Source organism: Cygnus olor, chromosome 2, assembly GCF_009769625.2.
Source record: "Cygnus olor isolate bCygOlo1 chromosome 2, bCygOlo1.pri.v2, whole genome shotgun sequence".
Lineage (NCBI taxonomy): Eukaryota > Metazoa > Chordata > Aves > Anseriformes > Anatidae > Cygnus > Cygnus olor.
In genome coordinates this window covers 29,671,115-29,684,859 of record NC_049170.1, presented here as the reverse complement: position 1 = coordinate 29,684,859, position 13,745 = coordinate 29,671,115, and the positions used below count along the sequence as shown (strand labels likewise).

Sequence of the window (13,745 nt, the reverse complement as noted above, 5' to 3'; positions counted from 1 at the left end):
TACTGAAAGTGGGAGTAGGTATTTGAAAGGGATGGAGGGAAAAAAAAAGAAAATATATATATGTATATATACGGTGGGAGGGGGGATTTGGGTTTTGTGTGCTTTTCAAAACGGGCTGGGTAAAGTAAGAGTGAAGAGCATGTCTAGTCTTCAGAGCAGATCAGCCTTCCTTGGTAAGGATGTGCAAGAGCTGCTTTGCGCAGGCACGTATGCACAGCTACAATGAATGCAAAAGGAGGATAAAATATTGCAGATTGTCAGATTATATGCACCCTGTGCAGAGGCTTAAGTGAATGCACAAGGAAAAAGAAGTGATATAGGTCAGACTAAAGCATTCATTAACACGGGATCCCTGTGTTACTGCTACCTTTAAGAAAAAAAAATGCTTTTCTATGTAAAAAGTGCACAAGCAAATTCTACCCTTAGTGACCCTCGCTATAATCTCAGGGTTATCTAGATGGGGTAAGCAAAAATCAAGGCTTGCACCAGAGCTTTTTCCAAACATTTTATTTATTAAAAAAAAAAAAAAGCAAACAAAAACACTTGGAAATTTTATGAAAATAGACTTTTCCACAAGACAGAGGAAGCACTGCATTTGATTAACTTTACACATCATCACTGTTTAGAAAACATACTTAGATAATCACAGGACTTGAAATTATATATTAAAGCGACAAAGGAAGACACATCCATGCTTCTGTTTTCTGTGTATGCCCAGTCAGTCCTGCAGCTGTTACTTCATATGAATTGCTGTGCTGACGCAGATTAGGGAGCTTCAGTCACCATGCATGAGATCTGCAGGCTTGTGTGATGTGTGTAGGTCTGATTTGCAAACACTAATGACGGCAATTTTTGACTTAAGAAAAAATTTTCAAAGGTTTCCACTTAGAACTGTGAGTTCACTCCATTTCATTTCAATAAACAAAATTAACACGGAGAGAGAAAAGGCAGCAAACACAATAAGTCTATTTTTCATTTATTTACATTCCCCTCTAATATATATTTTTATTTAATGTGGTAAAAGACAAAGTTAATACTCTGTGCCAAGTTTCAGACGAGTGTGAAATTTCAAGGCTTATTAGATTATTAAGCTTCTGAAATACGGATTTATGTTTATAAAAGAAGTGCTGACACAACCTGAACTCTGAGCAATGGTAATGCCACCGCAATAGCATGGTTCATACATGGTGTGAACAGCCCAGATTACCTTGTGCTAATAAAATGAAGGATTTAAAACAGAGCAAAAAAATTCAAGCCGTCATATTTCTAGTGCTGTCATGTTTGCAATCACATTTGGGTTTAAATGATGTGAAAACATGAATCTATTTATATGTTCTAGAAATACACCCACAAAACAGGCTCCTAAAAAAACTCTTGCAAACAGGGCTTGTGAGAGTACACGTAGAAATGTGTGTAGGTGTGTGTGCCTAGATAGATTATGTATGTAATCAACATGTAACGCTCCATAATGCTGAAAATAATAAATTATTGTGAATGTGTAAGGGTGGAAAGTGCATTTTACAAGGATTATCTGCCCTAGTTCCTGTTCTTATTTTTGGAAAGCAATCAGCTCTTCGTGAGAACTCAGCACCATGCTGAGCCACCCTGGGGCTTTTCATGGCCCAGCCCTTCACTTTGCATTATCATCTGCTAGCAGCCACATCCTGTGCAGACTGATTCATTACAGCCAAGAGAGGCAGAGAGAACAGGAGACCCTCTGAATCCTAAGGTCTGTAATCACTGTAAAATACATTTCTTACCATACCATGTAAAATAAACCTATATTTTCGAAGGAATTACCAGCCATTTATGTTACTGACTACTCCAAATGAAGGCTTATTTTAAGATAATATTTCAAGATCTTTGTAAATCACTTTAACTTGAAAACTTCGTGTGCCCGATCTGGAAGACCGTATATTCACCCCAATTTAATTCAAACATAAAATCAAATAATTCTGGCTACATTTGCTTAATAGCTATGGTCAAGCGCAAACAAAAATCAGATATGGATGATTTGCTTTATGAATATTTATTTACTGATTAATATGAAATGAATTATTATTTACAGTTATGGTAATATTTTTGTTTTCTGTGAAGCTGCAGCTCATGGAGTTAGACATGACACGATATGTTGAACTTGTGTTTTTAAACTCTCAAACAAACATACTACTTTTGAAATGGTATGATGGACTGATGCTTGACTTCTGAGCACAAATAAAAGTTACAAGCCAATCCAGAATCAAAATTACTCTTACACTCTGTCTATTCCTTTCCATTATGCTGTCTCTGTAATATCTGAGTACCTCACAGCAGTTTTAAGAATGAATTTAAATGTGAAAGCAACTATGAGATCCTTGCTCTGCACACAGGTGATGAGAGTTCGGGGATAAAATGACCAGAGCTATCAGTGGCTGGGCTGGAGGCACCTATCTTCAGCCTTGACCTCCAGCTTCCAGCATTCGCTCCAGGGCTTTACAAATAAATGACATAGGCTGAAGTGCGTCTTTTAAAGCTGCAGCACACAGCTGAGTCTTTGTACAGAATCTTCTCAAACACCCTCTATCCTGATTACAGCAAGAGCAAGACACATAGGCAAACACTGTATGTAAGTGAATTACACAAGAGAGTGGCAGAAATACAGTTGCTGAACCATACCCATGTTCCTACCAGTCCTACTACAGCACAAAGTGAGGGAAGCATATTGATGCAGCAATAGGAGATCTGTCAAAAAGCTTCAGTGTGGGCACAGGCTGAGAGTCCCATTTATCACCAGCCTAACATGAGTGATTACAGCTGAATTACAGTGGCTTTAAATGTAGAAGTCAATTTTCTAAGCTAATTAAAATGAGGGAGGCTAGTAGTCCTAAGGTTAGCACAATTCAGCTCCTATATCAAATGCAGTATAATCAGGAAAAATGGAATATATATCCCTGATTCAAATAGAAACTCATTAGATGAAGTTCAGTGGAAACAGTGCAACTAATAGTCCATAGATTACCATTTTACTTATGCCACTTAGGATATAGCAGGAACCAAGCAGGAATAAACTGTGCTTGCAGAGACATTGTTACATTAATCTATGTTTCACAGAGAATCAAAATTTTCTTTGAGAATCCAGATTGACCCACAGTAGCACCTCAGAGGGACAGCTAAAAATGTACATCATGAATATGTAAGTTCAGTATTAACATTTAAAACAGTGGAGACCTTATGCTGGTGGTTTGAAGACTGCTGAAGGCACCTTAGAGATCATCAAGAAAGCAGTGTCAAAAGAGCACCAGTAGCCCACGCGTACAACAGCATCCAACTGTAAGAAAGCCAGCAGGGTTCAGCTAATTTTAGAAATGAGGATATTTTTAGAAAATTTCCCTCTGTTATAGTGTCTTTGTTCAATTAGGCCAGCTTTACTAAAAGACCCTGTTTAGGTAAACAAGTCACCACAGCAGAGGTGAACACTCTTTCCCAACTCTTTTGACTCACAAACCCGTCCTTATGACACCCAACTCAGATATGTTCCAACAACAAAGCCTACCAAAGCTTTTAGGACAATGACATTGACACAGCAACGGATGGAAATCCTACACTCTTAAGGAAATTATTCTTACGTATCATTCATAAAACGATAACAGAAGATAAGCGCCAAGGTTGCAGAGTTAGTGGTAGCTCTGGACCACGTGTGGTGGCTGAGGTACAACCAGGCCTCACACCCTTACCTCGCCTGACCTGGACTTCTGCTCTCCTCGAGACTCGGTAGCCACTGTGCCAGCCAGCCCGGCCTCCCCGGCTGCCTGCCGGCTTGGCACCCCGCGGGCCTTCCCCTGGGTCAGCGTGACCAGAGATGAATGCGGCGATTAGGTGGCTTTCTTAAATGAGGTATTGTTTCATTTCAGCAATAGGAAAACTACAGCGCATAAAAGAGTGAAGATTTGAAGGCAATTAAGCAGCCTAGAAGCATATCTATTTCCCTTAGGGCTCAAAGTCTTGAACAGCTAGTGAGGTCCAGCAGTTTCAGATCCTCTCTCCCTGCACATTCCCCCAGCCAGCAACTGTACCCAACCTTCTCCATTCTTTTCCAGACTTTCAGTATTTCATCATCCCTAGCTCTTCAGTCTGGAGGAGCAGCTGTGTAAATATAGCTGGAACTAAGAAGGGATAATCTTGGCTGCCCAGGGATTAACTTCTCTTACCTTCCTGAGCCATTTACAAGCAGGTACTTAGTCTGGAAACATTGTCTGGCCTCCCCGCCTAGGGTTTCTTCTTAGATTTTGGGCTTGGCTTTGTATAAATTCAACATATGAAAAGTAGCAAATGTGCTCTCAGCTTGGCTGGGCAGTGGGCAGGCAGTGCCTCGGATCAGTCACAGCAAGGGGCAGTGACACAGGAGCTGACAGGTAGGATTTGCTGCTTGGATATTTTGCTCCATTTTTTTTTTTTTCCTTATTATTTCAGTTAGGTCTTTGAAACTGCATTTTTACTTCATTACAGCTGATTTAAGAAGATCAACTAGCACTTTAAAGAAGGGTAAGCTGGCAGCTGTGTATTACACCCTGATTTTCTTTTCAGATAGGTGGGATCACTGCAAGAGCCCATGTAGCAACCCCATGCATCACCCTGCTGTGAAGCTGGGCTGTGTATTTCCCTTCAGTTTCAAAACACGCATGGTTCATCCACATAGTTCTGCAGTATTGTACTGCTCCTAAAAATAACCATCGCCTGCAAAGCCTTGTGAGAGGGACAAGCCTTCACATACGTAGGTCAGTCAGAAATACAAAAAAAAAAAAAAAAATGCTTTCCTGATCCCGCAGACTAAACACGAAGGAGACTCTGCCTGTTCACAGCTCCCCAGATATCCCTTCCTGCAGCAACAGAAGTGGTTTTGGCTCAAGGACATGAGGCTGTTGGTTACCGGAGCACAGCTGTAGGCTGTGACCCTCTCAGAAGATGAGTCACACGACGGCAAAGTGACAATAATGATACGAAAAGAACGCAGTCATTCCTAGATTTCTCTCTCAAGCCAAAGGAATATAACGTTATGAGCAGACGTATTAAACTTCATGCACACCAATCTGAACTTAGACTACACACTAGGGCTGATGCCCTATATACAGAATATCCGGGCTGCCTACATTTTCCACACTCTCCCTTATGAATTCTTTCTTTATAGTATCAATGCAGTATCCAAGTCCTTCTCAGACACCAAGAATCACACTCTCGTCAACAAAGTTTCAGCCAGCCACTAATTAACGCCACACTATCTGTAAACAATGGATCCAAGACGCAGATAGCTGCCTTCATGCAGACCTGGTGGGCACCAGGAGGGTTTGTCAGCCTGTGTCCCACCAGGCTGCTGTTGGCTCCTCGCCAGCTCCATGACCACCCCAGCTGAGGTCGGCAGCTCCCGCGGGACCCAGGGGCACAGAGAGTATCTCGCCAAGCCAGCCCGCAGAGCAGTGGGCTGGCTGAGGGAGAAAGATTTCACCCTCCGCCTTACTGGAAAGTAGTATCCGTTTTTTTTTCAAATGTAAACACAAGTTCAGCTCAACAGCTTCAGCTGAAAGGGTTGGAAGTTAGTACACTGCTACGAAGCTTGAAAACAGAGACCAGACCCTGAAGTCTGGTCAACTTTAAATGATTTTATACGTATAAACGGCTGAGGCAGTGCCATACCGACCTGTGATTCTACAACAACAGCAATAAGGTAACAAGGACGTGTGGTTTGTTTCTAACAGTGCTGCACTGATCTAAACGCAACTCCATGCCTTCTTAATGCAGAAGCAGTTTCAGATAATTTAACTTAGCCAGTACCTTGAAGAACAAAATATCATTTGAAGCCCAATTTGGCAACATTTATTTTAAAATTTGCATAATTACTCCATCATTGTAACAAAATTATACCTGTTTATCCACCTCCTCTGAAGGTTTTCTGACACATACCAGTAATTTAGGCTAGGTTTGCCTATTCTTCAGATGGAAAAGAGTGATCCCAGGCTGACAGAACTATGCCAGCAGAAACTCAGTCGACAAGGATACCAAGTGCTCTGTCGCAATTGCCATTTTGTTCGTAGCTGACAGCTTTGTCAAAGTAGTGCCAAACACACTTTTGGAGGTACAGCTACAACCAAATATGTTACTTAGGAGTTACCATAATACCCCAGCAAAACAGTTCTATTACAGATACAGGTATAGCTTGAATGTGAAACTCACTCCCCACTTTATCTACTCCAAGTTAGACATTATACAACAACAACCAGGTCATTCAAGAAACACCGCTCTCTGACTTCCTCCTCTAAATAACAGTGCTGGAGTACAGATCAGTCCTGCCTTTGTATTTAAAACCATTCATTGAAGCTTTTATGCATGTTAATGGAGACTGTCACCAGTTAAACACTGGCATGTTTAATATGCAGAACAAAATATGGTTGACTTTTGGGAGTGGGATGGCTTTTCAACTATTCCCAGTAGATGTCAAATGAATACTTGAAATGAAGCAACCATTACTTTGTATTTTACGGTTTGTTTACTGGGTACAAAGAGCCAGCCTGCCACATCAGCTTCCTTAACCTAGCAGCACTGTGCACATGATAAGAAGGAAAATATTAGCCAGATGATACCAATAATGCCCTAGATTCATAGGCCTAGGCAGCACAAACATCTTTCTCAGGATTGACTGAGAGTAACCTACATTTTAATGTGCCATCAGTTACATGAAAAGAACTGAAAATATCATCTTTTTGAAAGAGAAGTTTGGGCATTCTGATTCAAACTTAGCAATTTGGATATGTAGGCTTCTAAATCAGTTTTTTCTTGTCTTTGTTAGAGGCCTAAAACTAATTAGAAAGTTTAATATCTCTTGCCACATTCTACTCCCTACCATAAAATCTGAGGAAATTCACTGAAGGCTTATAAGCACATCTGAATTCCTCAGCTTCAGGTATTTGAGCCTGAAGACACTAAATTCAGTACAACTTGTGTATATGTGATAGATGCCCAACATTATGTACCAAACATTACACATAACACAAGATAGGTTCACCTATTTAAAGGATTTCTCAAAAAATGCAAGACCTCATCACTTCAAAAAGAAACCATTGCAGTCAGTATTTCTTCTGTGACCTGATTTGAAGTTTTTAATGAGATACCTACAACTTATAACACTGGGACATTTATGAGCCTTACCACATTTCTAAGACAATTACTCTGTTTTCAACAGAAATAGTTCTATCCTCACGAGAATCATTACGTGCCCAGAGGTTGAGGAGAACATACAACTGCAGTGCAAGAAGTCAGACACCTTCTCTCTGCAGGCTTGTTTTGAATTGTTTATTGAGGTTTAAGAAGTCATCCACATTTCTATAAATATAGACATTACTTGAGTAAGTGACTTACAATGTCACCAGTGCAGGTACATATATAACCAACATACAAAAGCTCCACTGGAAGCTACTTCAGTTTATTCAAAAAGGACCAAGATGTCATAAAAAACAGCTGTCATTTCAGTTATTGAAGACACTAAAGTGCATTTTTGGTTACCTCTTGGATGAACTGGTTAAAAAGTTTGATTTTTTTTTTTTAAACATATTTAAGTTACACTGATTGACATTCAGGTTTGTAGCTGTCATCCTCCTGATACACGGCAGCAGGTAAGAAAAACGTATTACTTTGCTGGTTGAGTAAGAGGAGGATATATATTTCGCCTTTTTTTTTTTTTAAATTCAGTATTTCCAACACAAGTTTAAAGAGAATCTAACATTCTGATGAATTTTTACAGCACCACTAAAGTTAGTCTTAAAAATCCAGGCTCTGTTTTAGCCCTTTTAATTGCTAGCCAAGTATCTAAAGAGTCACTTGAAGCTCTGTACCAGTAAGAAAAACTACCCTCCCTTTTCTGTCAAGCACTATCCTGCCCAGTTAACACTGTTTGCACACTCTGTAAACAAGAACAGCTTAAAGCATAATTAAAGCAGAACACAGGCCCATCTTGAAAATCTTCTTCCCCCACTCCCCCCCTCCCAGCAGTGTCAAACGTTTTGAGTGTATAAAGCATTATTACATTCCTAACCACAAAATACTTTAAGAGTCACGATAAAAAAAAAAAAAGCATACGTTGAAAGTGACATAGCAATACCACTTTAATAAAATGGGGGTATTTAGGGGAGATACAAGATGTGCTCTGCTAAGTTTAACTCCATCTTTACTTCATTACGATTTCAGTTTATTGCCAAAAAAAGTCACCAATAGAGCGAACAATGCTGCATTGGTTAGAACCACAACAGCCAAAGTTGTTCTTTATACCTCTTTTACTGCAATTAATTTACTTATAATTTGATAGCATGAGGATGTAATACTCATCATTCAAAAACAGATGACTAATTTTGAGTAATAGCTTAAACCTGATTTAATGTGCATGTATATGGATGTATGGTTACTTCTATAAAAATAAAAAAAACTTACATACCAAAAACATGCTATATGTTGGGAAACCACTTTTCCATGCTCCATCGTGCTGTTTACATTTTTTACTTGTCAAAAAACTCTTTCAAATCAGTTGAAAAATCCACAGCACTTAAGTTTCAAGTATTTGAATTGAACATGATTCAATTTCAAAAAGTGCCAAATTAAAAAAAAATACACATGTAGCCAAGCTTTCATAGAAATTCCCAAACAAGATAAAAAACAGCCTCTTGAAATAACTTCATACATGTTTTTAAAGCTGTATAATGTTCACCTAAACACTCCACTTACGAGCATTAGAAGTTTAAAAACACAGAACACCTTCAATGCAAATTGCTTGCAGAGGGCACCCTCAAACATATGAATACAACACTACGCAGAAAACCCTCGTTTTATTTGGCTATTTAGACGTCCATGTCACATATACCCACCCATCCATCCATTTCCTGATAGTATTACATCATCTATTTGGGCTTCTGAAATAATGCAGACCCATAAACTCAGAAGAGACTATTTAAAAAAAAAAAAGTTCCATGACTGCACAGCCTTCCACAAGGCAAGGTTGTGCAACTGATTGTTTAACGTAACTAAGCTTAACGGCATCCAAATGAGCAGGCCTGGGTTTGGAAGCTGTCTCACGTCAAATTTTGACCGTGTAACTACTCTAAAAGAGAAAGGACGAAATAGAACTCATCTCTTCTTTTTCTGCTGCCTCAACATTTTCCTTCGCTTAATTATCATATCATATAGTTTTTCCAGTCCCTCTTTGAGTCCATCTCCAATGATTGCACAAGTAGGCTGCAAATGCCAGGGGGTCGAAGAACTCAGCTCGCTCATCGCTAACATCTTCTCGATTTCAGAAAGCGAGAGAGAGTTCCTCAAGTCCTGCTTGTTAGCAACTATAAGGACAGGCACTCCTTGATTTTCCGATATCCTAGTGATTTTGTGAAGTTCCGTTTTGGCCTCCTCCATTCTCTCGACATCGACGGAGTCCACCACAAACACGATGCCATCCGTGCACCTCGTGTACGACTTCCACAGCGGCCTCAATTTCTCCTGGCCGCCCACATCCCAGAAGTGGAAAGTGACCGTCTTCGAGTTGCCCAGCGTCACTTTGATTTTCTCCGTGTTAAATCCTTTGGTGGGCACGGTGTTGACGAACTCATTGAACTGCAGCCGGTAGAGCACCGTGGTCTTCCCGGCGGAGTCCAGCCCCAGGATGACGATGTGGAAGCACTGGAAGGACGGCAGGCTGGACAGCAGCGGCGTCTGGTCCGAGAGTCCATTCCCCATCGCCGGGCGGAGAGGTGACAGCAGCCTGCCAACACCACCGCCGGGGCCCCCGCTATGCTCCGAGCCTGCGGCGACAAACGCGGCGTTAGCTGGACTCCCGCCCGGCCCTGCGGCCCCCCGCCGAGCCCCCCGACCCCCGCCGTGCCCCTCGCCTACCGCTCGGCCCCGCCGCCCTCAGCGCGGGGAGGCGAGCGCAGCGCCTGCCGCCATACCACCCGCACCGCCCGCTGCCGCCACCGCCTCTGACGGCCGGGCTGCGCCCAGCCCGCGCCTAGCCCCGCTCGCCCCGCCCCGCGCCTCTCATTGGCTCCGCCGCCCGGCGGGGGCGGGGAGAAAGGCGGGCTGCGCCTCGCCGATTGGCCGGCAGCTCCTGCCGCTCATCGCGGACGCCATTTTGTCCCCCTCAGCCGAAGAGGGAGGGGGATTGCGGCCTCCGCAGCCACGCCCCCTCTGGAGCCGCGCGCGCTCATTGGGCGCGGGTGCTGTCACTCTAGCCGGCGCCCCGCCCCTCTAGGCGCGGCTGGCGAGCGGTTCGGTGGCGCCTCACAGCGCGCGGGGCGCTCCTCGCAGCGCACCGCGGCACTGCAGGGGGGGCCGCGCTGCGACGCCCTTCTCCGGCCGCCCGTCGCGCCGCCAGCCGCCGTGGGGGGCCTCTCGGGGGCCCAGGCGTCCCGTCAGCAACCCCCTCTCAACCGGCCGCGCCCATGGGCGCCTCCCGTCGCCTAGCAACGGGCTGCACGCGCAGCCCCGCCTCCCCCCGGCGCCGCGCTGAGCACGTGACCCGCGGCGGGCGGGACCACGTGACGTGCCGCCCCGTCCCGCTGAGGGGGGGGCCGCCGCCATTTTGGGGCTCCAGGAGGGAGAAGGGGGTGTTGGGTGTGGGTACCTGGCACCGGGGTGGGTTACAGAGGAGGTTCCTCGCAGCAAAAGGCCATGCTAAGTAGTTCTGCATTTCACTATCCAAGCCTGATTCGAGCTTTGAAATCTTCCAAAGTCAGAACTAATTACAGCCGTCTAATAAGTCGTTTTTGCATGGTGCTATTTTCAGAGCAGACAGGGTTTCAGACGAGGCCTGGAGCTGTGTTTTGTCTCAGATTTTCTTGCTGTCTCTCCGTATTTTTTCCCCCACTACTGTTCACTTAGTGCTTTTGCGAACGTAGTCATAATGTAGCTGTGGCAATGCAGATGCCTACTTCTTTCAGATGCCTGTGTGGGATTTAGACCAGCTCAGTGTAAAATGCCTCTAGCATACAAAAGGATCAGATGCCATGACTTCAGAACAGGGCATACTAGTAAAGTGTTTATGTATAATCCTTAGATAAAATTTAAATAAACCATTCTTTTTGATGAAAGCATCTATTTGACTGGTAACTAAAGCTATTGCACTGCCAAAGGCTACTGTTGCAAGCATCTGTTTTCTCTACTTTGTATCATAACTAGAAAGAAGAGGGTCACTAGCTTATCCTCACAGCTATGTCCTTGACCTGCTGGGCTCCAGTAAGAGAGAAATAGTGGTATTTTCAATATTAACCTTGCATTTTTTTCTAGAGCACTTCTAGGTTTCTTCATGTGGCTGCTGAAAAGGGATGAATTTTTAAGGATATTCTGGCAATGACATTATTTTTTCCACTTGAAAACATTGCAGTTTATATTTTAAGTCACAAATACGATGTATAAAAGAAGAAATGTATTAGTGAAAGGGCATTGTATAGCCACAGAAATGCCACAGCATGCTGTAGGCATACATGGTTTGATATCTATTATAGTCCTACTAAAAATAGAAAATTTCTAATTTGCTTACCTTTGAGATAGATATTCCACTGTTTTTATCTTTGTTAGTTATTTACATCCTGATCTTGCAGATGACTCTTTGGAGGAAGTGGCCTATTTGTACAGGAAAGTGGTTTTACTTCTGTGGAAAAACAGGGTTAAGTTCCTACCCTGAATGCCAACTAGTACGGCTTCTAATTTGGCACTATTTTACTGTACCTTTATGTAGCATAAGGAGCTGCATAGCATATAAAGCTATAGAAAAGCAACAGTAGAACTGGGCCTTAATTATTTCATGAACGGTGTTCAGTAATTTAAAGTTGGTAGAAACCAGATAAAAATACCACATTAAGGAATATTGGTACAGAAAATAGATTTATTCATAAAACTTGACTGGTTGAAAATAAATCAAATTGACCTTTGTTTCAACCTATAAAATTGTTTTCCTTATTTTAATGGAAAAATAAGCCCACTAGATATTATAGTCTTCCAAGCCTTAAACCACTTTACACAGCCTAATAATAACCATCTATTTTATAATTAATTCCAAAAGGAAGATATGGGCCAGCTACTACCTTTATTACAGATATTTGAATTTTAAACATAAAACACAGAAAGATTGCCTTTATCTATTGCTTTGTTGAAAAAGTCAATATATAATAAGATTTCAGTGCCCTTGAAGAAGGAGTGATAAAGAACTGATGATTTTCTAGAGTATAACATATCTGACATCTTAAAGATGACGTGTTTCTTTGGAAGAGGAGCTTTGTGGCATTGGGGAGATAATTATAAGATTAAGACTTGAGAGAAATGAACATCTACAGCAAATGAGCATATCTATATTCATAAATACATACATGAAAGTGATCCACACTGTCTAAAAACATGGAGAAGTAGGTTGTTCTACTCTTTCGTCTCCCTACACTTAATTTATCTTAGCCACCTGTTGTAACTTGCTGTAAACTGAATTATGAACTCTCTGGGGCAGGGACTATTCTTCATTGTAAGTCTTCTCAGTGCTTAGCACCTTGATCTTAATTAATGCCTGTAGGCATTCCTGCAAAACAGCTATTAAATAACAATCCAAGTTGATCAGCTCCTCCCATACACTTCATGCTACTTTAGAAGTCAAACGTGCAGACTGGGCAGGTGTTCCAGGTGCTGGGAAGGGAGTAATGGTATCTAAATCAGTGGGAGGGTAAGAAAGCTGACACATTCAGCCTCTGATAATTGAAGGTAAGGGCAAAGCAAGGCTTTGATTATCCCGTAGAAGCTTTGAACGAAGAAAGTGTATGGCAAGAAGTACACTTACTGCCTTTTCAAGTATGTAGCTAAACGGGGACCTCTTATTTAGAAGACAGGTGAAAATAATTGTAAACTGCACGTGGGAGGCAACTGGAGGGAAAAAGGCTCAAACCATGTGAAGCCTGTAAGCAAAATAAGGAGAGGCCTAATTTCTACGTTGGGCCATTTCACAAACTTATCCTTACTTTTCTCACTTCGTATCTCCAGCTCCGAGTTCTCTCTGGCTCAGCATTCCTTAATTGAGGAAAACACCTACAGCTTGTCTGGAATAAAAAGCTTTTAGTTCTTTGATATCAATTTACCAATGCATGTGGCAGTACATTGTTTTCTAGATACATTTCCTATATGTTTTATACACTTCATACATACAGCCTACATATGTCTTCAAATATTTTCTACAAAGAGGAGGTAGCCTGAGACAGGCCTTTGTGTTTTAAGAAAAGGAAGCATTACCTGAATAGCATGTAGCTTCTTCATAGTGGTACGAAAGGATTTTATTATTATTTCTACATAGGAATAGGTCCAGGGATAGGTAAATTTGATTCAGGGCAGATTTGGGACGTCCAGGCCTCCAAAGCTATATGTGAAGTGAGAAATTATTCCCAAAGCAATGCCAGTGGGCTTGAATTTCCTTGGCCAGGTAAGCACAGTATTCCTTTTATTTTGGTGAATATCATTGTTCTGTAGTGCAGAATGGCATTTATTATCCAGTTCAATTGCTAATCATCTTTTTTTTTTTTTAATAACACTTCATGTTGTGAATAGCGTGCAAATCAAATGAAAAGTGAAATGTAAGACAAACAACCCAAATCCCGTATACTGAGGGTACAGCCAGAAATATAGCACAGTAAAGGACTGAAGCAAATGCAGATGGAGTGAGCGGAAGAAATCTGCATCACGGAGCTGAGTTAGTTTTAAAACACAGA

General features: G+C 42.0%; 1 protein-coding gene across 1 annotated transcript; it reads right to left on the bottom strand.

Moving 5' to 3' along the window:
* Window positions 1-8,110: 8,110 nt before the first annotated feature.
* On the bottom strand, window positions 8,111-10,004 carry ARL4A (ADP ribosylation factor like GTPase 4A). Its single transcript, XM_040548346.1, has 2 exons — window positions 9,901-10,004; window positions 8,111-9,809 (listed from the first exon to the last, which is right to left on the bottom strand). Exon 2 carries the CDS (start codon window positions 9,742-9,744, stop codon window positions 9,142-9,144), a length of 603 nt encoding a protein of 200 aa, XP_040404280.1. The 5' UTR covers window positions 9,745-9,809; window positions 9,901-10,004; the 3' UTR covers window positions 8,111-9,141.
* Window positions 10,005-13,745: the final 3,741 nt, after the last annotated feature.

Bases quoted from the DNA above. Each gene is read 5' to 3' on its own strand.
- ARL4A (XM_040548346.1), bottom strand. From the start codon at position 9,744: ATGGGGAATGGACTCTCGGACCAGACGCCGCTGCTGTCCAGCCTGCCG.